The 25447-nt window shown below is 41.0% G+C and overlaps 1 protein-coding gene across 1 annotated transcript in view; it reads left to right on the top strand.

Moving 5' to 3' along the window:
- tspan4a (tetraspanin 4a) overlaps positions 1 to 25447 on the top strand; it is a gene marked incomplete at its 5' end in the record, with an annotated part of 330035 nt that overhangs the window by 288197 nt on the left and 16391 nt on the right. The window contains one exon of the mRNA XM_080730704.1: positions 19846 to 19977. Coding sequence (XP_080586830.1) covers positions 19846 to 19977 — 132 coding nt within the window. The remainder of the gene's footprint in view (positions 1 to 19845; positions 19978 to 25447) is intronic.

Raw genomic sequence — 25447 nt, 5'->3', positions numbered from 1 at the left:
GAATATTTTGCGTCGCTCCGATCCGCACACGGGAGCATTCAGAGGACGCCCACGGGTGTGCTATAATTGGAAAATAATCCTACGCGACCATCCATTTGAAAGATAGGGGAACCTGGAACCTTATGCCCCCTCCCGCTCCCTCAGGTCTGGTGACGCAAATCTCCTTGTTGTCCCCAAGACCCGGGGCGACAGAGCTTTTGCTTTTGCTGCCCCAACCCTCTGGAATGCACTCCCCAAACCCCTCAGAGTCGCCCCCACCATCCAAACCTTCAAAACCGGCCTCAAAACCCACATCTTTCATATTGCTTTCCCCAGCTAACCCACCTTATGTTTAATTGTTTTTTAAATGGGTTTTAGTCTTAGTGGTTTTTTTTAAATCATTAATAAAGTTGTTTATTCTTTGTTCTCTTTTGCCCCATGTAAAGCGTCTTTGGGTACTCAGAAAAGCACTATATCAATTTGAGATATTATTATTATTATTATTATTATAGGCTATCGTGTCGACCTCGCGTCCATCCCCTCGCCACATACACACGTTATGCGTTTTATAAAATAATTGGTGACCCTTAGGCTAGCGAACAGCGCCATCCAGCTTCAAAACACCACTCGTCAGGCAATGAGTTAATAACATATTAAACGTAGGTATATATAAACGTATTCATTATTAAACTGCAATATATTTGATATTACATTTAACCTTTTAGTGTAGAACATGGGCTGCTCCTTCCAGCTCCACACACAGCAGCCTGTGACCATCTGTGTACAGGTCACACTTCAGGGTATAACATCTGTGTACGGGTCACACTTCAGGGTATAACATCTGTGTACAGGTCACACTTCAGGGTATAACATCTGTGTACAGGTCACACTTCAGGGTATACGGTAACATCTGTGTACAGGTCACACTTCAGGGTATAACATCTGTGTACAGGTCACACTTCAGGGTATACAGTAACATCTGTGTACAGGTCACACTTCAGGGTGTAACATCTGTGTACAGGTCACACTTCAGGGTATACGGTAACATCTGTGTACAGGTCACACTTCAGGGTATAACATCTGTGTACAGGTCACACTTCAGGGTATAACATCTGTGTACAGGTCACACTTAAGGGTAGGAAACACCCTAAACCGTGGTGGGGCATCTTCAAAAACTCTAGTCCAAGTGGTTCTCAAACATTTCTCAACTCTCAAGACCCCCATCTGAAAATGTTTTGTGCCAGGGACCCCCAGAAGAGAAGATTCTTGTTTTAAAAATTCAAACTTATTCAAAATGTTCCAAACATTTTCAATATATAGCCTATTATATAATATTATTTGAAGATGTGGTGCCATAGTTTTGTACTTTTTCTGTTTTGTGCAGTATGTGTATTTTTGGTTTCTTCCTGAAAGCTGAAAGCCTCTGAGTCAAAAGGCCCAACTGAAAAACACTGACTTAATGACATCATAAAATCAACCCCTCCCCTTTTACCACTCGCCCAACACTGTGGGTGTGGCTAACTTCAGCTGGGTCACCACCCACCTGACAACCAGGCATCCTTAATGAACTGGTGGCCACATAAAAACATAATTATAACACTTTCTGTGCACTATTTTGGAAAAGCTCTTCCAGTATAATCATAAAAACCTGATCATCCTGTGGCACATCATGTGGCACCCATTTTTAAATACCCCCCAGACCTCACTTTGAGAACCACCGGGCTAATCTCTATGCATACAAATGATGCTGAGCTAAAACTCTACGGAACGTTTTTTCGAATGAAAAGGAGACATAATGTGAGGGCGTTTATCTCTCTCTCCATGGGTGATGCAGATTTTCAATCAGTGTGTTTTTGCCAACAGAGATCACGCAGGGACACTTATTGTAATAGGCTGTGCACTGGACCGACGCCCCAAAAGGAAAATGTGGTGCGGTTGTGTTTACTTTTAAATTGGTGTATTCTGCCCCAGATCAGATAAGAATTCACTACTTTATTTCTCCATTATATTTGCATTAAAGTAACAGAATGTCATCTTGGCTCCAATACATTTTCCCCCTGCTGGCACAACTCATTATTAAAGAATGGACTGTTACATTTAGGCTATCAGAATAAACCCCTGGGCATGGCTGTCTCTTAACCCCTAGAATTATGTTATGCTTTAGCTATTTAAAAAGCTAGCAGCGAGCTTGTAGATCAGCTATTTTTGAAAAATCTTGATTTTCTTTTGAAAGTCTTCTTTGAATACATCTTTTTACAAGTGAACATTTGTAACTCAAATATTTGCTTCTGGATGGGCCCTGGAACAACATATTTTGAGATGGTGGTCCCCGGCCAAATACATGTCATTTTGGGGGTCCTTGACGTGAAAACGTTTGAGAACCACTGATTTAGAAGAAGGATTTAGATGACATTTATATCTGGTCAACAATTTGCAAATGTTCACGATTTAAAAATAATAGCAGATCTACAGTACAAGCTTGTATATCTGCTATTCTTTAATAGTTAAAGCATAAAATAATGGTTAACTTTTAAACATCGACTGAAGGGGTTAACTGCCGCGTCGTCCTCACTTCCGGTCGGGCGATTAGAGCCGGATTTCCGATAAAACAGTGATTATACTTTTAAATGTTTTATAGCGATAAAAGCATATTAAAGTCTCAGGATTATCGGGCAGGCCGGAGAGGAACATAGGGATTTTCTCTGGACTATCGGGTAAATGAGTTAAAGTGGTCCAAATCTAAAGTGACACAGATTTGCGTTCAGCACCCAAAAAACTGATTCAACCCCCCTATAAATGTGACACATATAAATTATGTTTGCTTTATTTAATTACTTCACTTCAAGGCATAAGCATATACATTTAATTGATATAACTCAAATATTATTAATAGTGCCAGATGTGATACATTTACATTATGTTGGCTTTATTTAAATGTATTTAATTATAATATATGCAAATGTATTGAATTGATGTAACTGAACAAATATTAATCGTGCTTACCTTAAATATATACATTTACAATATATGCATTTTTATTAAATTGTTCCAACTCAAATGTAATTAATAGTGCTTATACAAAATCTATTCATTTAACATTATGCATTTATATTACATTCATGTAACTCAAATCTTAGTAATGGAATTTAAAAACACATTGAAAATGAGTTCCAATGAAAACTCCCAGAGTCCCATAAACCACGCCTCTCACCAATTTTATTGAGTAGTTTTTAAGGCTGAAATCATTCTGAGAATATTGTTTGAATCCAACTCAATTTTATTAAGTACATTTTACAGATCTGAGAAGTGACTCCAGCCCTTTCCCTTGATTGGTCAAATAAGTTGGTCACATGTTATGCAAAGCATGCTGGGAACAGCATTTTTCTAGGTTTTCAGGGAAATGTTTAAGCTTTCGGGAGCTAAAAATGCTAAATGTATCATATCAATGTGATGATAAACTTTATTTCAGACACATGGTCCATAAAAACATATATACAAAAAAACAGACAAACAATACGTATAAATACAGTTCCAGACTGTTTACATTCCTTTTTAAAAAACATATAAACATTGCCTCCAGTGTTTCCAGAAGCAGGATGTATATCTTATATCACTCTGTGTGATATCCGTCAAGACCACAATTAATTCATTCTTTGAATCAATGAGTCTACACATAAATTTAAACATGAAATTCCTCAGTACCGCATGAAAGGTTGGTATGTTACTAGTCACAAACATTTCACTAGCACTCGTCCATCTTGGGAGTTTCAGAAATATTCTAAAAGCATCATTATATGCCACCTGAAGTTTCTTAATTTTTCCACTGCTATATCGGCACCACAAGTGGGCTGTATATAATGGAGTACAATATGTCTTAAAAAGAGCTATTTTTACATCATCTGTACACATATGAAACTTTCGAGCCAGCATGTTGGCTTGTCCATACAATTTACAACACTGGCGCTGAACATCTTCGTCATCGCAGAGATCATCTCTGATAACATGACCCAGGTATTTAAACTTTTTAACCACCTCCAGTACTTCACCAGCTAAAGAGAAAGAGGGAAAGGTGAGCTTCTGATCATCCTTAGTTCTAGAGATCATCACCACACTCTTTTTTGAATTAAACTTTATGTCAAAACTCATTCCATATTTAGAGCAGACCCTGAGTAGCTGCTGTAGGCCAGCACTGTATGGAGACAGTACTACCAAATCGTCTGCGTAAATCATATGATTAATAAGGTTATCACCCACCATGCAGCCAGTTTTACACTCATTTAACTGTTTAGACAGATCGTCCATGTACAAATTAAAGAGTACCGGAGACAGAATTCCTCCCTGGCGAACGCCATTGGTCACCAGAAATGGAGTTGACGTACTCATTCCCCACTTGGCTTGCATAGTTTGGTGTGTATACCAAAACTGTAGGATCCTTATTAAATATAATGGGACACCACGCTCTTTTAGTTTTAAAAACAGTTTACCATGATTGATGCGATCAAACGCCTGGGACGCGTCAAGAAAACACATAAATATTGTACTGTTGCATCTTCTGTACTGACTGACAATTTCCTTAAGTGTATAAATACATAAATCTGTTCCATGCTTTTTCTTAAAACCAAACTGGTTGTCAGTAGTAGCTATATATTCATTGAGCCTCTCCATAAGGATACCTTCTAGTACCTTGGATAGGATGCTTGCCAGTGCAATAGGTCTATAATTATCAATACTTGTTAACTTCCCAGTTTTGTTTTTAACTACTGGTACTAGCAGGACAGACAACATAGATTCAGGCAGTATACCATGCATCAACAACCCTGAAAAACACATAGCAAGCAGCACTGAAACTTTATGGCTGGCATGCTTCAGATGTTCTGCTGTTATCTGATCTTGGCCACAAGCTTTGTTAACAGACAATTTCTCAATGAGGCTGCTCACTTCATTAGGTCTCAAGATCACACCATCACTGTGGGTAACCTCACCAATAGTAAAGACATCGCTTTTGACACAGTTAAATATGTTTGTATAGTGTCTTCTCCACAGCTCAGCAATATTTTCGGACCCAGTAGTGCCATCAATACTGGAAGGCATTGGCATCTTACTGTTGTTAACCACCTTCACTTCCTTCCAAAACTCATAAACATTATTTTTCTGAAGCTTTTTTGCCATAGAATTTGCCCTCATGGCCTGCTCATTTCTCTTAATATAGCGTACAGCATATTTAAACCTAGCATTTGCAAGCTTCTTAGATTCACACTCAGGGCCATGCCTAGGTTTACCTGCTAACACCCAACATTTGAAAGCTTCTTTAGCCTCTACATGTAGCTCATGAACATGGACATTCCATCCAGGTCTCATATTATGTTGTTTGATCTTTTTTCTTTTAAAAGGTTTGCTCCCATTAATTAAACATGTTACTATGTTGTCATACATCTGACACAATTCACTATAATGGCCATCATCTTTACAGTTAATATTACCACAGGTAATGGCATCAATTGGTATGTCAATGTTACTTAAGTACACATCAGTTAGTGATTTATAGTGTTGCAAATCATCTTCATTGAGAATTGCCCAGTCCAACTTGTCACTTTGTGTTTGACTACCATAACTGGCCAGCTCGGGTAGACCCTTAACATTTATAGTTATTTTGAAAGGCATGTGATCAGCTGTGGCCATATTATACAATATCTCAGCCTTCTCTATGCTGTCATGAGCATCAGCTGTCGATATACAGTGATCCAACCAGGATGTTGAATGCCATGCTTCACTGATGTATGTGTAACTGCCTACTGGCAGCAGCACCTTGCTGGACAAGATAACCTTGTTTTCTTTACAGAATTGCACTAGATGCTTACCAAACATCGAGTTGCTGTCTGAGATATCAGCATTCATGTCACCAAGGACATATATACACGTGTATTCATTTTCTTTAATATATGAACTAATAAAAGCAAGCCTATTAAGGTATTCATCCTCGTTTTTGTGACATTCGTAAGGAGTATAAACATTTAAGATGATAAAAACATTATTATCATGCACAATTTGAATGCCTATGCACCAGTCCACTTCCAGTCTAATCACACTGACAAGTGGATCAAGTTTCTTATGCCATAAAATGGCTACTCCCCCTGGGATGCGGCCACGTATTATTCTAGTACTTAAATCTGTTGTAGATTCCCCTGCCCCATGGAAATCACTATGAACAGCATTAAGTTTATCGAGATCTTGTTTAGCTAGAAACGTCTCCTGTACACACATGATGTCTGCACTCTCTAGAAGCTTGTCAATAACAACACGCTGTGCTCTCTCCCCTGCACCCTGACCGAGGCGCAGTCCACGCGAGTTATATGACACAACGTTCATAGTTCATAAACAAGTCTATCGTTGCGTTAAAGCCCCAGCCTCGGGCTCATGCATCCTTGTGACAGGCGGCAAGTTTACACCAACCCCCGTATCAGCAGGCCTAGGCTTACGTGGCTCGTAGAACCGCCGTATATAAGTTCCTTCTGGCCAAAGCTGTGGATCATACATCTCGCTTATCTCTTTGCATTCAGCTGTTATTTTAAAAGAGCTGTACCGGGTTTGGTCAGTGTCTATCTTCAAGCAAGTAACAACTCTAGACAGTTTGTCTTCAAGGTAACTTGCCAGTGTTTCTGTGTTCAAGTCAGGTGCGAATTTCGTAGCAAACACACTCACCATCTTCGTCTTGACAGCTCGTATGTCCCCCCCTGCACCGGTTCCAACAATGCCGTATGTCTTCTTTTCTCTGGAAAGAGTGAAACGAGGCTTGGCCGGTGCTGTAGACTTTCCCGGGACTTGTTTGCGGTTCCCGTTCTTCTTCACCACACGGCTCCATTCAGGTGACTTCGATACACCGCTATTCCCGGCGTTGTTCGAGGCTCTGCACCCGGCGTTGTTCGAGGCGCTGCTCCCGGCGTTGTACGAGGCGCTGCTCTCGGCGTTGTTCGAGGCGCTGCTCTCGGCGTTGTTCGAGGCGCTGCTCTCGGCGTTGTTCGAGGCGCTGCTCTCGGCGTTGTTCGAGGCGATGCTCTCGGCGTTGTTCGAGGCGCTGCTCTCGGCGTTGTTCGAGGCGCTGCTCTCGGCGTCGTTCGAGGCGATGCCCCCGGCGTTGTTCGAGGCGCTGCTCCCGTCGTTGTACGAGGAGCTATTCCGGCCGGTGTTCGAGGCTACCGCCTCCACAGCGGGTGCATACAAGGCCAACTCCGAGGCTACAGGCGCAGGTGGGACCCATAGGGGGTCCCCCTCTGGCGCACTCCTCTTGTTGGCAACAGGTTGCTCAATCACACACAAGCGTTGGTGTATATCCGTGGTTATCACACGGAGATCTTCGCAGGTATTTGACTGCACACTCACAGCCTGCTTCATAGAGGATATGTCCGCGCTTAAGCGCTCGATTTTGCTCACCAGGCAGGAGACATCTAGGCTGTTAAAAGTCATCGGCGGTAACTCATCTAAATGATGAGAAACAAAGCGAGGAACATTTTCACCAACCTCGTTGAGTAGTTTCAAACAGCTCTTGACGTTATTTGTATCTTTGTTTGGCCCTCTGTGGTCTACATTCCGCTGTGTACCTGGGCACAGATCAAACAGTGCTTTCTTTGAGCCTTCAATCCATTCGGACCCAAAGTGATTAACAGCCATCAGAACAATGTCATCCTGGTTCACAGTCTTCATTTTAACAATGAGGAAGTTAAGTAGTTCATCTTCCACGATAGTTTTTCCATCAACAGTTGTGTATATATCGGGTTTTAATCGAGGTTTGTTTGGAGCACCTCGAGCAGTAGTAGCTGCGTCCGCCATCTTGGATCAATTGGACCTTCTATTGATGACAGTCATCTTGCCTTGGCAAGATGACTGTCATATGTCAGAATTTGATTTGTCAGTATTTGAGCCTAAACCCTAACCCTAACTGCTAGGCTGCTAGTTTAAGCTTGAGCTCCCTCCCCATGCTAGGCTAAAAGAGAAGAACTCATGGTAACTTTGAGGTTATTGCGTTGGTTTTCTCTTAAATGTTCTGATTATTCAATAATCACTGCTATTGCATATATCCATTATGCATCTGTATGTTGATATTGTAAAACTTGAAACAAATCATCCAGAAGAAAACCTGAAACCGAACTCTTCTTATGTAAATGTAAAAGTATTTTATTTATCTTAGCTTAATTCCATAAAAATGAGTTGAACCAACACATTTACGTTAACATTTGTTTGAGTTGGACAAACGTAAATTAATTAAGTTCATATAATTAACTTGGCTTAAGTTAATGAAAATGAGTTGGACTAATTGAACAACATGCATTGCATTGAATGTAGATTTGACTTGGGACTACATATATCCCATATATAAATTTACTCATATAAAATGGGTGGAAAAGTTTCACACATTTAAAATGTGTTCAACTGAGAGATTATTTTTTTGGGTGAGGCCTAAACGGGTTGATGATGATGTCATTGACAGAAGCCGTCTATAATCACTGGTCCAGTGGAGACAACACTGGTGGTGTCTCCTCCAAAGGATCATGTGACACTTTATACCTCGTGGCCACTCATCCTCCAAACCCTTCTTCTTTTACGTCTTGCTCACTTGCGTGTTTCTTCTTGGGCTTGTTAAAACCTTCCTTCCACCTTTGGCACCTTTCGTTCTTGAACACCACTTTCAAACGTTCTGAGGTTTTATAGCCTCATTTAAATCTGCAGTCCTTAACCTTTTTTTTAACCACATGAACAGGTGATTAACTCTTCTTGGAGCCTGCATGCTGCTATGACCCGTTTCTGTGCCTTTACCCTGCTGTTTGGTCTCTGATCTTTGATCTTTAAAAAAAACAGAGATTTTCCTCTCCCCCATTTTTTTAATAAAAAAAATAATAATAATAATTTTATAATTTTTCAAACAAGCGAGCAAACAAACAAATCTAAGAAATTACTGAATAAGAAAATATAATAATTAAGAAGTAGTGAAAATAGCCGATCTACAATATCACAGATCTGCTATTTTCACTGGTTTGTGTTCCGCACAAACATCTTTATCTCTTTTGGGTCCCGACCTGAAAAGCTCTCTACAGGTCTCACCATGTGTGTACATTTGCCACCACTGACTGCCACATACTGTACATACTGTACATACACACACAGTGATGTAGGCTAAATAACTTGTGATCTCGTTCTAACCAGCGCGTTCATTATTTATATCCCACCTCGCAGACCTTGGGACTTCAAAGTAAATGAACCGTCTCTTGCTTTTAATTAAGACGCATAGAATGGGGAAGCTCCACAGAAAAAAAAGAGCCTGTTTACACAGGGCATTAAAATGTGTCTTATTGCGTCTTTAATGCTGAGCGTAAACAGTTGCCTTTCAAAGGAGACAATGAATGTTTCTCAGTCCACTAAGCCTTTAACCGACCAATCACAGCTTAAAACATCCCCATTAGAGGGGACAAACAACTGGAATTCCAGGTGTAATTAACTCGTCGTTGCATGTGCCATAAAGAGCATGTCATAAAATACATTTAAAGCAGATTTGCGGGCAGCATATAGCACCTGGTAATGTGTCTATTTCATCATGCATTGAGTATGTGTTACAAAAATAAAGATATCAACAGCCACAAACGAAATAAATGTTTTAGAATGGTGCATTTATATAGTACCTTTATCCAAGGCGCTTTACAGAGATTGTGCATTACATTCACCCATTCACACACCGATGGCGGGGAAAACCATGCAAGGCACCAACCTGCTCACTGGGAGCAACTAGGGGTTCAGAGTCTTGCTCAAGGACTTTTGGCCCGACTTTTCACACTGCATTTGCAAGTGACACAGATCTGATCTGTGCGTTCAGACTGATTTTAACAGCGTCAGCCCAAAGCTGCCCTGCGTCTACATATCTGCTTTGGTTACCGTGGTAACGACGTCGGCGTCATGACGTTACGTCACATCGTTGACGCTAGTCTTTTATTTACTCTTGTGTTTCGCTCTTCTCTCTGGTTTTATCTATTTAGATCACGTGTTTTCTCTCTCCTCTCTTGTTTTTCTCATTTTTTGCTCAGCGCACTGTAATATGCGCTGTAATGAAAATAGTAAATGACATCATTACAGTGGGGGCGCTCTGCACTCGGGTCGCGCAGCAAGTGACGTTTGGTCAGTTTGATGTGACTTGCATGTGACTTGCGTAAAACTCTATGGGGTGGATGTGGTTACTGCTTTCAGACTGAGACAGATGTCCTCAGATCCGATATGGATCGGATTTGAAACCACCTCTGTATGTGTTTTTTCAAAATCGGATTTCATGTGACCTGCATGTGACCTGTCTGGATTTAGACTATTTAAAAAAAATCGGATTCCACTTTTGATGTGACTCAGATCTGATTCAGGCTAGATTTCAGTGGCAGTGTAAAGCCGGCCTTAGACACTAACTCAGGGGGAGCCCGGGATCGAACTGGGAACCCTTCGGGTACCCTCTGTGTTCTAGGATGGCAACTCTACCCCTCTACTGCCGCCCCTAACCCCCCGGCTCCACCGGGCACGTCGAGCGTCGCGTCAATGTCAACGCTGGGAACGCTCCCGTTTTAATCAATAAAGGGTGCTCCACTCCCGACGTCAACGTCCGCGTCGGACGCTCAAATTCGCCCCGGTTCATTTTTTGACGCCGTCCGACGCCGGCATGACGCTGTCATTTTGGTGGAGCCCTAGCCTTAGACTTTCCTATAAACTTGCCTTGTCTTAAAGTTTCAAGTCTACTCTATGGCAAGGCAGACTGACGGTTATCACACACAAACATGCCCCTGCTTTTGATCACTGCTTCTGGTCTGACTGAAAATAAATACATGCCATTCCTTTGGAAAATGCATGCAAAAGAATGATATGTTTGATATTTATGTTGGGTAATAATCACTATAACATTTTCATCTAAAATGTATGTTAAACACAATAACCCTGGCGTCACTCTTTTTTGGGCAAATGAAATTTGGCGTCACTCTTTTTTGGGCAAATGTTTTATACGTTTTTGTCAAAAATGTATCAATAAGCTCTACAAGCTCACAAAGTTCAGCAATTTCCCCCACAAATTGAACCCTGATAGCATGGGCTGTGTATCCCTCTATTAGTAAGGACATGTTTGAAGTGCTATAAACTATTTCTGAGAGCTTTGCAGACAGATAATTCCCATTAACCTTGTGGCATCCCTATTTTGGGCAATTTCTTTTATAAATGTGTCAAAACTTGTCAAAATCGATCAAAAACATTTTCCCCAAAAAATAATAAAAAATTGAACTAGCTTTTTTTTCTTCACAAATTGAACCCTAATAACAGTCATCACACAGGCTGTGTACAGTATGCCTGTAAATACAGTAAGGACATGTTTGAAGTGTTATAAACTAAACCATATTTTGTGAGAGCGTGGCAGCCACGTTTCATAATCTTACAGCAGTAATGCTGCAGGCTGCACACCATAGCTGCACTGACTGGCAGAGAGCAGAAATATTCCTGTGTGTTGGGGATTTGAGCTCAGCGGAGGGAACCTAAAGTACTTCTTTTGTCAGTAATGTACTTTGTGGAGAATACAAACATGCCATAATCTGACATGTTTCTAATAAGCTGCAGAAGCGTGGCTCTTTAAATAGTTTTCAGAAAGCTGTGGACGAGAGATTAATGCTACCGTCCCTGAGTCCTTTGGGTTGAGCTTCTCCCCCGGCTAGGAGTTTGATGTTCTATATTTTAAAATCTGGCCCATTTTTTTCAAACACATTTTTGGACACTACTCCTACTGATTTTGCCCTAAAATCACGCAAAGTGGTACACAGTATGTCTGCAGTCATGTCATCAACATGGATTTGTCCCATTTAGCAGGGGGGTCTGCCTTTTTTAGAGCAATAAAACAATAATGAATAATACTAATACCCCAAACGCCTTTTTTAGAGCGGGGGCTAATGAATTTTGGCAACAAACAAAAATGAATAACATGCGACCTGACGGTCACTTATCTCCCGATTAGGGAGTCTTACTGGTTTTAAAGCTGCAATCCAAAACGTATTTTAAATGAATATATATATTTTTTTACCATATGCCCTACTGATGATCCAAGTTCAAAGAGAATGTTTTAAATATACCATTGCTCTCGTTAAGATTGGTCTCTTTACTTCAATTAGTCAAATATTGGAGTATTGGCTCAGGAATGCAAAACAATATATAAAAAAGAATCTCCATTAATAAATTCTAATTCAACGCTTCATGGGTGAGTAAAATGTGTCATGTTTTGGGCCTGCAAGACGTTCTAGTTCAATATCTCCCCCAGGTCAAGTGGCTACTTCCCTTTGAAATGTGCGCTGTAAATGTGGTTCCCCACACATGCAGTGTTACGGTTTCAGTGAGCCCTCTCCATAGGGAGAGGACATAAACGTCACCAGGCACGTGCACACATAGACATCAAACCCTGAATGCAGTTTATAGTGAAAGAAATGCAAATGCCCCACTTTCCATGCCATACCTGAAGGCAGCATTCAAGAGAATTGTCTTGTACAAACTCTCCTGAACTTGAATGCAGCATTACACCACAACTCCAGTATTCACTTGATTATGCTAAGTTCAGCGTGATATCAAACACCAAAAATAGCCGACCTCCAAGCTCACAACGCGTCGCGCTGCCGCGACGCGTTGTGAGCTTGGAGGTCTGCTATTTTCGATATCTTCACCAAAAGGCCCTTTTAGAAATGTCAGCCCCTGCCTCTCTAACATTCTCTGCGTCCCTGAAAAGTCACGGAATGCAGCTTTAATTGGTTGATTATTATTTTAAAATCCAACATCAAATGGATGTCAAGTGTGAGGATGTGAGAGGAAGAGATGTGAGGCATTAGTAACCACATGAACCCTAGCGTCCCTGTCAGGCATGTTGGAATATAGGTGAACACTCTGCTAAAATAGCACATCTATTATGGAACACGCTCCTTCTTTCACCTCTCCATTGTTCTGATTCTTCCTGTCTGCAGTGGTGTAAAGTATGTTTACTGTACTACAGTAAGTACAATCTTGAGGTTTTTTGAGCGGTGGTCACTGAGCGGTGGTCACACCGTCTCCTATACGTGGCCGTGTGTGTGGGTATGCGTCCGTCCGTCCATGTCTGTCTGTGTGTAGCCTGCAGTACCTTTTCTGACCACACATGTTAAGGGAGGGGTGCTGTTGTTCAGGCCAGGCACACTCACACACACGCACACACGCACACACGCACGCACGCACTCACGCACGCACGCACGCACACACACACACACACACACACACACACACACACACACACACACACACACACACACACACACACACACACACACACACACACAGCCTCCACCGCTCAGTTCACAGGAGTGTGATTTTTTTTTACTTTACCGGAGTATTTCCAATTTTCAGTACTTTTACTTCTACTCTGCTACATCTCAGAGGCAAATATTATTCTTTTAACTCTACTATAGTTGTTTGAAAAATTTAGTTAGTTACCACCAGTGGTGGGAAAAGTACTCACATAAGTAAAAGCATCAATACTGCAATATAGAAATACTCTGTTAAAAGTAAAAGTCCGGGATTCAAAATGTACTTGAGTAAAAGTATGAAAGGGCTGGCATCAAAATGTGCTTAAAGTACCAAAAGTAAAAGTACCAAATGTTTGAAAATAGCAGATCTACAAGCTCACATGTTGTGAGCTTGTAGATCGGCTGTTTTCAAATAGCCAAGGTATAAAATAGGGTTAAAGTCGTTTATGTATGTTTTATAATATTATAATTTATGTCAGCAAAGTAGCAAGTAACTAAAGTTTTCAAAGGTAATGGAGTAAAAGTACAATATTTGGATCTGAGATGTAGTGGAGATGTGGAGTAGAAGTAAAAGTAGTGGAAATTGGAAATACTTAAGTACAGTACAACTACCTCAAAATGTTACTTACTTAAGTAAATGTACTTAGTTACTTTACACCACTGATGTTAGGGCAGTGGTGCTGACAAAGTATTCTGTTGGCAGAATTCAGCTTTTAGCAAAATATGTCTTGAATGTTATGTGTGGAAGACATACTGTGCAGTACTCAGTGTGTGTGTGTGTGTGTGTGTGTGTGTGTGTGTGTGTGTGTGTGTGTGTGTGTGTGTGTGTGTGTGTGTGTGTGTGTGTGTGTGTGTGTGTGTGTGTGTGTGTGTGTGTGTTCACTGTCTAAATATGTTTCTCTTTCTGTCACCAAAGACTACATTCAAAATGCAGAGGCTGAGCCAAACTGCTTTGTACCATGTGAACAGCAGTTTATATGAGCGTGCATGCGTGCATGCGTGCGTACGTACATGATTGTGCGTGTGCGCGTGCATGTGTACGTGAAGAAACAGCGCTTAGGCGAATCTGTGAGATCATGATTTGTGTGTGTATGTGAGCGTACTGTAGGTATTTGAATATGATTTGCATATGCATGGGAACATGCAGCCTTTCACCATTGTATATCACCTCTGTCGGATGGAAATCTTGTATAGCATACTTACTTACTTACGTACTTATGGTAGCGTACCATACTTACGTATATGGATACAAGACTGTCACGAAAAGAAAAGATGATCTATAAGCTCACACACATGCTCAGAAATAGCAGATATACAAGCTCACAGCGCGGCACCGAGTGCCGCGCTGCGAGCTTGTAGATCTGCTATTTTTTTTTTAAATTGTGAAAATGTGTGCAAGAAACTTATGTTTCTGTCAGTGATGCTCAAACGTTTTCATGTGAAGGACCCCCAAGATGATATGTATTTGGCCACAGCTAGACCACCATCTCAAAATATTTAGTTCCAGGGACCCCTCCCCGGAAGAAAAATTTTAGTTACAAACGTTCGCTTAAACAATACATATTCAAAGATTTGCGCACATTTTCACGACTTTTCAAAAATAGCAGATCTACACGCTCGGAGGGCGGCACTCGGTGCCGCGCTGTGAGCTTGTATATCTGCTATTTTTCAATAGCTAAAGTTACTATAGGGCCCCTCCACCTTGGGCCCTAGTAACTCAGTCCCACTTTCCTACCCCTTGTGACGCCCCTGTCTGCTGGAGATCAAGAATGTAAATTGTCAGCTGGGAGGCCTACTGTAGCGCATTAGCGTACAGGCTACACCTCTCTGCTCGTGCTCATGAATGCTAAGTCAGTAGAATCCATCTTACAGCTGAGGATTCCCTCAGGCAAAGTTCATATGAACTATTATTAATGGCCATTTTATGAGAAAAGATGAAGAATGTGCATGAATAAATGATGATGATAGAGATACATCGTTACACTGTATGTCAGATTGTAATGTTTTATTAATCATGCATGAGGCGCTAAAATGCTAGCTTGTCCTGACACACTACTAGAGCAATGGTTATCAAACCTTTTCACGTCTCATGTCTAATTGATAAAAAAGAAAAAAATAATCAATACTTTAAATCATTTTTAAAAAAGTTAAAAAATGTATACTGTACGTACAAGCTCGCACCATGGCACAAAGTTACACGCTTGTAGATCTGCTTTTTTGAATAGTCAACATATTATGAAACAATGGTTAAAGTGATCCCTGACTAATACGACAAATATGCCTTAATACATTATAATTGTCCTCTATAACTACAATGTAAAATTAAAAACATCTCAAATATTTTATTTCTTCTAGAAATAGCTAATCTTTCAGTCAATAGGGAAAATGCCTGTCGCAAGTTGATGATGTCATAAATGTTATGTGTGGTCTAATTTATGGCATGCATGTGCAAAATAAACCACAAACACATTTGAAATATTGATTTGATGCTCATATTAACCATAGAAAGTATTACGTTTGTTTTTATTTGCACATGCATTCCATAAATTCCATAGGGATAGATCACAAATTACATTTATGACATCATCAACTTGCGACAGGCATTTCCCCTATTGAGTGAAAGATTAGCTATTTCTAGAAGAAATAAAATATTTAAGGTGTTTTTAATTTTACATTGTAATTATAGAGGACAATTATAATGTATTAAGGCATATTTGTCGTATTAGTCAGGGATCACTTTAACTCATTCCCCGCCTCCCCCGATAGTCCCGAGAAAATCCCAATGTCGTTCCCCGCCAGGCCCGATAGTCCCGAGAATTTGCTTTTATATAATGTAATGTTTAATTACATTCTTCCACAGCCCGTCACAAAGTCTGAGCCTTTTATCTTAAAGGGAACCTAAAATATCACACATCAAAGTAAGTGTGTTTGAAAAAAATACTGTAATAATGTATAAATTGCAATACAAATGTATAAATCTCCCCATAACCCACAGTGAACTGGCAAAAGACGCATTTGAGCTCAAAAGGCTGGCTGCCGGAAAAAAAAAGAGAAGAAAAAAAAGTGTGAGAACAGCTGTGTGTGTGTGTGTGTGTGTGTGTGTGTGTGTGTGTGTGTGTGTGTGTGTGTGTGTGTGTGTGTGTGTGTGTGTGTGTGTGTGTGTGTGTGCTTCCCTCCAGGACCACTATATCTCTGTTTCAGTGGTCCCTGTTGGACCCCCTGATGGTGTTCAGTCCCATAAAAAAACAGTGCTATCAGTGAGATCTGCCTCTCTCTCTCTCTCTCTCTCAAGACACAAAACACACAATTATCGCCAATTCGCCATATAAATGCTTCTAAAACGTACCTGATAATGATGATGGTTGATTTGAATCCACACCCTGGGTTATAATCCATATATCCAGGCTATAATATTAGTTTTGTAATGGTATTTAGTCCACAAACAAGCCATGATCGCCTTTGCAAAGGTGGGGGTCCCTGGTCGCCTTTCTAACGGAACCAATAAGGGGTCCGCGGGTCCAACGCTTCGCCGACCTCCCAGAGCAGTGCGGAGTTACATAACATTGTAAAATCAATCAATAAGCCGATCATTTGTTACATAAAGTTCACATGATCCAGTTGCAGGGACAAGTGGTCCCTGTCGATGGGGTCTCACAAAGGGGGTCCCCTGGTCTCCAGCCAACACTTAGGGAACCAGGTGGGCGTGGGGGTCCCTGGCCCACGCTCCACCAAAACAAGCATCAACTACAGCCAACAAGCGATCGATCAACTACAGCCTCGCCTCGTTAGCAAACTGCGTCTGCCCTGCTCTAGCCAGGGCAGTGCAGAGGATTTTTTAGGGGCAGGGGGAGACATTTTCTAACATGTGCTAGAATGTGAAAATAGCAGATCTACAAGCTCTACAAGCTCTCAAAGTGTCGCAGAGCGACGTGTTGAGAGATTGCTGATCACCTTGTTGAACAAATGTCATAGCAATCCATTCTAGAGGTGTATTCTAGAAGTGTTATTGCGACCGTCAGGGAGCAGTTTACTATGAAAACCTCCACCGGCCGTCCGTCGGTCGGTCACACGTCACACGTCACACCTTTGCCCTGCTCATATCTCCGCATCAGTATATAGGGCTTGTTTGTTTATTGTATGACATCACGCCACATCATCAGCTGTGGACTCTGTGATGTCATCGTATCGCATCAGTATATAGGGCTTGTTTGTTTATTGTATGACATCACGCCACATCATCAGCTGTGGACTCTGTGATGTCATCGTATCTCCATATATGGCCATCTCCGTATATGGAGATATAAGTCGTCCATGCCCAAGTATGGGCTGGTGAGGTCAGACTTTGTGTGATGCGTAGGTTATCTCAATATATGGAGATTCAACATTCCAGGCAATGCTCTCTTCCCTGGTGAGAATTGCCCCTTTATATAGGGCTTGTTTGTGTATTGTATGACATCACGCCACATCATCAGCTGTGGACTCTGTGATGTCATCGTATCTCCATATATGGCCATCTCCGTATATGGAGATATAAGTCGTCCATGCCCAAGTATGGGCTGGTGAGGTCAGACTTTGTGTGATGCGTAGGTTATCTCCATATATGGAGATTCAACATTCCAGGTGTAACTATGGCTACCCGTATGACGTGAGAGGTGGAGGTTGTGATATTTGTGGAGATAAGCGACCAACGGTCGCTTATCTCCCGATTAGGGAGTCTTACTGGTTGTAAAGACTCATGCCCCCTTTGATGTCAATGTGTGTGTGTGCACCTGTAGGCCTACAGAGCGCAACTAGCATTTACACACAGAAACAGAGAGACAGCGCCCCCAAGTGACTTGTAGCAGACTTGTAGAATACTGTAGCAGTAATAGTATATCAATGTGAACTTGCTGTTTTTGGTCAGACATAGCATATAAAAATATTTTTCTCTGCATTTTTCTAAACAGAAAATTCTAAAAATAATTCCTATTACATAATTACATTAGTACACTTATCTGATAAGTGCCTGACGCCATAAATACAAATATCAACTGAGTTATTCGCTCGAAAAGCCATCAATCACAAAAAGGTCAATATCTCCAGTTCTTTCAATTATAGCTGGATTTTGGTCAAAAATGGCTATTTTGAGATGGCTGCAACTATAGAAAAAAAAGCTTTTTATTTATTTATTTTATTTTTCGGTGAGACTAGAGTTTGTCCTGTTTCATTTGAGGTTCTGTATGACATTGTCGAAAAAATACAGAATTTAGGAAAAATGTCAATATAAAAAAAATATATCAATTTTTTTATTAAACAAAATGGCAGGAGAGCCATACAGTCAATGTTAAAATGGCGGCCAATGTGTTAAAGTGGTTAAAATGATCATGATGCTGTAAACACATTGGCTGGAGACCCCTGGGAGTTCCAGGGGGTCGCCGGACCCCACTTTGAGAACCAATGCACTAGTGGTGAATTGTTTGAGACAGGGGTTCCCAACCTGTGGGCCACGAGGGTATTGAAAATAATTAGCAAAACACCAAGATTTTAACAATATATATTATATAAAAAATTACATCGTATTTTCTTCCTTTAAAACCATGATTTATTTATTTATTGCGATAGCGATAAATAAAGAACTTAAAGTACACTATCTAAGTTCCATATTGACCCAAGGCGGAACACAATCAATTGTTTGATTCTTGATATAAAGTTGATCTGAAACACATGCATACACATACAGGTACTGTAAGTGTAATTGATGTACAGCATAATACATGATGTATTCTTGTATGTCATCTACACAGTCAGTCAGTTAATGGTTGCTGTTGCTGTGGAGTGACCAACAACAGTGTTTGTTTATGAAGGCTAGCGAGTGGAATACAACCACCCTACCTACTGCACATTTTAAGTAATTTTTTTTTAATGCTATTTAAAATATTTTTGAGAAAAAAAAAATGCTGCTATTTGTCCCAAAGCGACTGCAAAAGATTGCTGCTATTTGTTTAAAAAAAGCTTCATACCCTGTATATGCAACATGTATATAACGACAAAAATGTCCAACTATGTTCCCATTTTTCAACTGTTTTTATAATTATTATGACTTTGGCAATGTAAACGTATGTTTTCTCATGCCAATACAGCTCCAGGGACGTGCAGAGAATGTTAGAGAGGCAGGGGCTGACCTTTCTAAAAGGGCCTTTTGGTGAAAATCTCGAAAATAGCAGACCTCCAACTACGCTCACAACACGTCGCACCGCTTGGAGGTCGGCTATTTTCGATGCTTGATTTCTACACAGAGGGGGGCAATTCTTTCAACATGAGATGCTGCATTCAAGTTCAGGAGAGTTTTTGGACAAGACAATTCTCTCGAATGCTGCCTTCATGTACGGCATGGAAAGAGGGCATTTGCATTTCTTTCACCATAGTGAAAACTGCATTCATGGTCTCGAAATGGCACTTTTTACAGACGGGTAAAAGGGCATGGGCTCAAGCCCCCTTTGATGTCTATGTGTGCACGTGCCTGTACATCTCCTTTGAATTGGAATTGAATTGAATTGTTTGTGTGTTGTAGTTCCGTTGCTGTGGAGTGACCAACCACACAGACTGGTTCGAGGTGTACAACGCCACGCGGGTGCCAGACTCCTGCTGCCTGGAGTACAGTGACAACTGTGGCCTGGACAACCCAGGAACATGGTGGACAGCGGTAAGAAGCCCGCTTTGATACCCAGGAACTACATTAGATTTAAGTACCGTTCATAATCATTCATAATTAGTCTGTATAGTCACATAGGGCAGTGGTTCTCAACCTTTTCAGGCCGCGACCCCAAAATAATCATATTTGAACTGGGGACCCCCCACCCTGCACAAGCACTTGGAATTGTAGGAGTTGGCATTATATTTAGTTTGACTTGATCTATTCCATCGTGAAAATAGCTGATCTACATGCTCACAATGCTATTTTCACAATACATTTCTGCCTCTAATATTTGACAATTTGACCAATGTTTGACCAGAGGTACTAAAAAGGTCTTTAAAGTCTTTATTTTTAGAAATGTGCAGATACCCTGTATCCACTTATACTGAATCCATTGCAAGCATTTGTTTTGCATGAAAAACATTCCTCGGGCCAAGTGATAAGTCATCACTTTTCACACTTTTGTGGTGTCCGTTTTTAGCCAGAGGAATGTTTTTTGTGCAAAACAAATGCTTGCAATGGATTCAGATTCATGAAAAAACCCTAGTTAGACCCCTCACATGCTACTTAAAGAAGTTTTTCTTTTGGTATTTTTTCCTGTATAGTAAGTGAAGGGACCCAATCTTGAAACCCCTGAATTTTAGGCCTGGGACAAAATATCGATATTTCGATATACCGCGGTATTATCTCCCGCGATAATTATCGATATGTTGCCGGCAAATATCGAGTTTTCATAACACCAGGGATTTCCCATTTAACCTACTGTATGGTGTAGTACTATGGTGCAATACCGTCAGCCGCCACCACTGTTTGTAGTGGGGGCGCTAGCGAGATAAAGGACCGGCCGGTCGGCCGGATTATGCAACAGTGAGGAAGAGAAGAACGTTATGCTGTGGTTCTCTCACTTCTGAGTTTGACGGTCAGAGAGAGAGGGTGAGGAGGAATGGAGAGCTGTCTTCAGTTTACAACAAGGTGAAGTTAATTTGAGCAACACATACAGCTCTGTCTGTGTTTAGTGGACACACACATAGGCTACTGTACACATGCAGCCACCATTACAATATACAAACACACACAATTACACACACACACACACACACCCACGTTAATATGAATGGAAGTCACACACACACACACACACACACACACACACACACACACACACACACACACACACACACACACACACACACACACACACACAGAAACACAACCATGTTCCCCCTTTGCCTCGATCTCCCTCATGTTTTTGTATTTATTCATACATCCTCACCACTGATATGGATTTAATTTCATTTCATTGTATTATTATCAAAGCAATAAGAACATGAAACAAATTGGTTATACTTGCAAAGCACTGTCACTATTAAGAAATCATTTTCCTCCATGTAATTGGCACAATATAGCCTGTTTTAGAGAGGCTATTTTAAAGGTTCCAGGCACTATGCATGTACATTTTTTACATGTGTCAATATTATTTCATGTTTCTTGTCAATTAAATTTTCACTACATGCCTTTTAGTTATGGATGTTTTAGTTAGGCATACCCATTGTTGTGGACAGACAAATTGTGGGCAGGTTACAAAGTTGCAGTGTTTGTTGTTTGAGGAGGCAAGATTCATCTACTTATTAGCCAATTTATAAATGAATCTTGTAAAATTAATGGAATAGATGTATGATTCCAGAGTTTGGCCTTTTATGGTAGTTTTTCATTTTCAGTTAGATATATTGTGATATATCGTTGGTGACATTTCTTGCAATATATCGAATATCGAAATATATCGAATACCGTGATAATATTGTTATCGTGAGCCTAATACCGTGATAGATATCGTATCGTGAGATGCCAATATCGTCCCACCCCTACTGAATTTACCTTGATTTACTAAGAATATTTTGGACAATTTTTAACATGTGTTTTGGATGATCCTAAGGATCATAAAAAACCTTGAACCATTACTATTGCAATTTCTTTTGGGTCAAACCTCAGATTGACTGGACTACTGCGAAACATTTTGCAGTTTCAAGAAAAGAGTTTTACGGGTAAAGAATAGAGAAACAAAGAAAACTAAGTCTCGTCACTTTTCAGCGGGCTGTTTTCTGGCCAGTCTCCTCGCTTGATGCCCATCCAACTGAAGGCTAATATGAAAGTGCACTTTCTGTTCCCAGAGCATGATGATTTGTTTATGCCTTTGCCGTCCCAGACAATGGAATGAGATGCTGTTGATAAGAGGCAGCCAGGCCTGTCACACCACTCCTGTACCCTCAAATTAAATGCATCGAAAGGACAAAACATAACAATGCAATTGTGTTTTGCAACAATGGTCAAATAAATAAAAAACTACTGGAAAAAGACAACACCACTCAAGTACCCTTTAATTAAATGAATTGGACAGAACAGAACTGAACAATAACAATACTACTGTACTACTGTAGCAACAATGGTAACAAGTGGGTAAAGACCATTATTAGCAGGTTTTCTGTACTGTAGGTATACTGTATGTTTTGATCATATGAACCCTATGGCATCCCTGTTCTGGGCATTTCATAATGGACATGGCATTATCATGCTCTAAATAAAAGCCATTGAGATTGACAGGTGTCACAGAGTCACGGTGGCCCTATGAACTCGCCTCCAGGCAAAACACGGTTTATGGGCACTAGGTTGGGCACTAGGTTCAGCAGGCACGTGCACACATAGACATCAAAGGGGGCTTGAGCCCCTGCCCTTTTATCCGTCTGTACAATTAAGTGCCCTTTACAGACCATGAATGCTGTTTTTGCTATGGTGAAAGAAATGCAAATGCCTCCTTTCCATGCCATACCCAAAGGCAGCATTCAAGAGAATTGCCTTGTCCAAACTCTCCTGAACTTGAATGCAGCATCTTATGGTGAAAGAATTGCCCTCTCTGTGTAGAAATCCATGCCGTTACGCCACCTCTCCAGTATTGACTTGATTATGCTTAGTTCGGTGTGGTGTCACGCACCGATTTTCCACCAAAAGGCCCTTTTAGAAATGTCAGCCCCTGCCCTTTCTGCACGTCCCTGGGACAACACAAAGACAACAAGGACTCTGTCTCACTGTCAGTCACAACAGGGGGAGTACAGTAGAGGCTAAACACACACACACACACACACACACACACACACACACACACACACACACACACACACACACACACACAACGCACATGCATACTGTATGCACTCTAAACACAAAACAAGTGAATGTAGAGTCCTCTACAGTACAGTGAACAGGTGAACAGGGGGGTGTTAAGCAATATCGAGGCTTCTATTTTTGTACGCAAGATCATGATTCAGATGGATCTCCCAGATCTTCCATTTCACAGATGTTCCCTAATTGCACATTCCTTCCAATCAAATAATTACGTTTGGTGGGCCGTTATGCTTACATGTATACTTCATTGCGCAACAGTGTTGCTTGCTTGACAAATGCATAAATAAATAAAGGCATCAACACATTGCATTGCGACACAATGCAATGTGTTGGTTTTGGGAGGTGATGCAGTCTTTGGAGTGAAGCTGCAGAAGTTGGTTTGCTTTAATCGGCCTGGTGCCTTTTGTAACTTGATTTAAACCTCATATGCCAAAAAACTGTTACTTTTTCAGGATTCAAATAAAAAAAAAACAGCGAAAGTAGCAGATCCACAAGCTCGAAACACGTAGATCTCGTAGACTTTTGTTGCTTTTGTGTGATGCTGTAGTATATGCTGAAGTATAGGTTGTTAATTTTTGAGAAAAAATAAATCACAAAAGGATAGATAAGAGATAAGAGGTTTCTCCCCCGACATTGAACGATTAAAAATGCGAGATGAGATGATCAGGCAAGTGCTTTGACCTGAATATGATGCAGTGAGACGTTCTGTAGCGCAAATAGAACGATCCTCAGAGCTAGAGAGAGAGAGAGAGAGAGAGAGAGAGAGAGAGAGAGAGAGAGAGAGAGAGAGAGAGAGAGAGAGAGTGTACACCCAATAGACGTTCTAAAATCCGACAGCTGTTAACGGTAAAAGGTTTTGAAAGATCCAAGGTTTCCGCCCGAAAGCGATGATTCCTACTATGCGCACTCCCTCGTGTTCCTCACACTCATTTATCCTCTCTGACTTTGACTTTCCCTGTCCCTGGATTTTAGTGTGGATTTACTGGGTCATTTACTGGGTCGCCTGCATGCTGCCTGTTGTTTGTCTAACAAACTGCTGTACTGTGCTATTATCTGCTCTATTGTCTGCCTGTCTGTCTGTCTGTCTTTGTGTCTGTCTGTCTGTCTGTCTGATCTGTCGACTGGTGTTAGGGCTCCTGTACACGCCCGAAGAACTCGTGAAACACTGTAGGCGTTTCCAAATCACAATTCCACTCACTTGTGTTTATCGGGCAGAAACCTCTTATCTCCATATCTATCTATCTTTTTGTGTTTTTTCATTTCTTTTTTTAGTAAATTTAAATTAACGAGCTTGTGGATCTAATCTTTCAATGCTTTTTCATTTTGAACCCTGAAAAGTAACAGTTGTACATATGAGGTTTCCACCCGACAGAGGCGTTGTAGGGATAGCGATCAGTTCATTAAGTTGTACCTGCACACTGACTGACTACGGCTGTTTACGTCTCACTTGAGCGAACATTTAAATAAAGAAATAAATGGTGGAGACCTGATTCTAAAATAAAACACTGTGTTGTGTTGTTTTGAGAAAAGGTACATTCTGTGCCTGTGTCTGTAAATGTATATTGTATGTGTGATGGTTAAGATTGTTTACCGATGTCAAAACACACACGCGCACGCACACACATTCTCACACGCACACACACACACGGTTTGTTCTCCATCACTCCATACATCCCGGCCATGTAAATATTCTAACAGTAGAAGTAGAAGCACATGGCATCTTGCAGCCTCTCTGCTGTTATGTTTGATGCATCAACGACAGAACACAGACTGCATGATGCATTTTTCACGCACAAACTGGTGATCTAACGCAGTTGGCGCTCAACCTTTCTTTGGATCCCAGGGCCCCGTTGACAATCTTGAGAGCGTTCACGGGTGGGCCCATGCCCTAGCCTTACAGTCAACAGTCAGGCTCACAACAGTCAAGCTCACAACAGTCAGTTGTAGATCAGCTGCTTGTAGATTGGCTATTTGCAGATCGGCTATTTTCGTGTAGAGGGGGAAAAAGAGCAGATCGAATACAGAGCCAGAGGTCAAGTTCCCCCATTATATTATATGCGCATGAATAAAGTGAATGGCATATCGAGTGGCAAATCGAGTGGCAAAGTGAGTTTAACGTTTAATGCAATCAGTTAGGACTTTCCTGTTTGGATGTATGGACTGTCAAGTCCAGAAAGTAGTTTTTTTTGCCACTCAGTAGGCGTTCACGCATAACTTCCGGGTATGATGATGATGCTGTCACGCGCATACCCTCTATTGAGAGTATGAAGTGGTTTAATGTTGGAAAATATAAATTAACATG

Source organism: Nannobrachium achirus (genome assembly GCF_963921795.1).
Source record: "Nannobrachium achirus genome assembly, chromosome: 7".
In the NCBI taxonomy this organism is placed as follows: domain Eukaryota; kingdom Metazoa; phylum Chordata; class Actinopteri; order Myctophiformes; family Myctophidae; genus Nannobrachium; species Nannobrachium achirus.
This window is presented reverse-complemented; position numbering and strand designations above follow the sequence as displayed.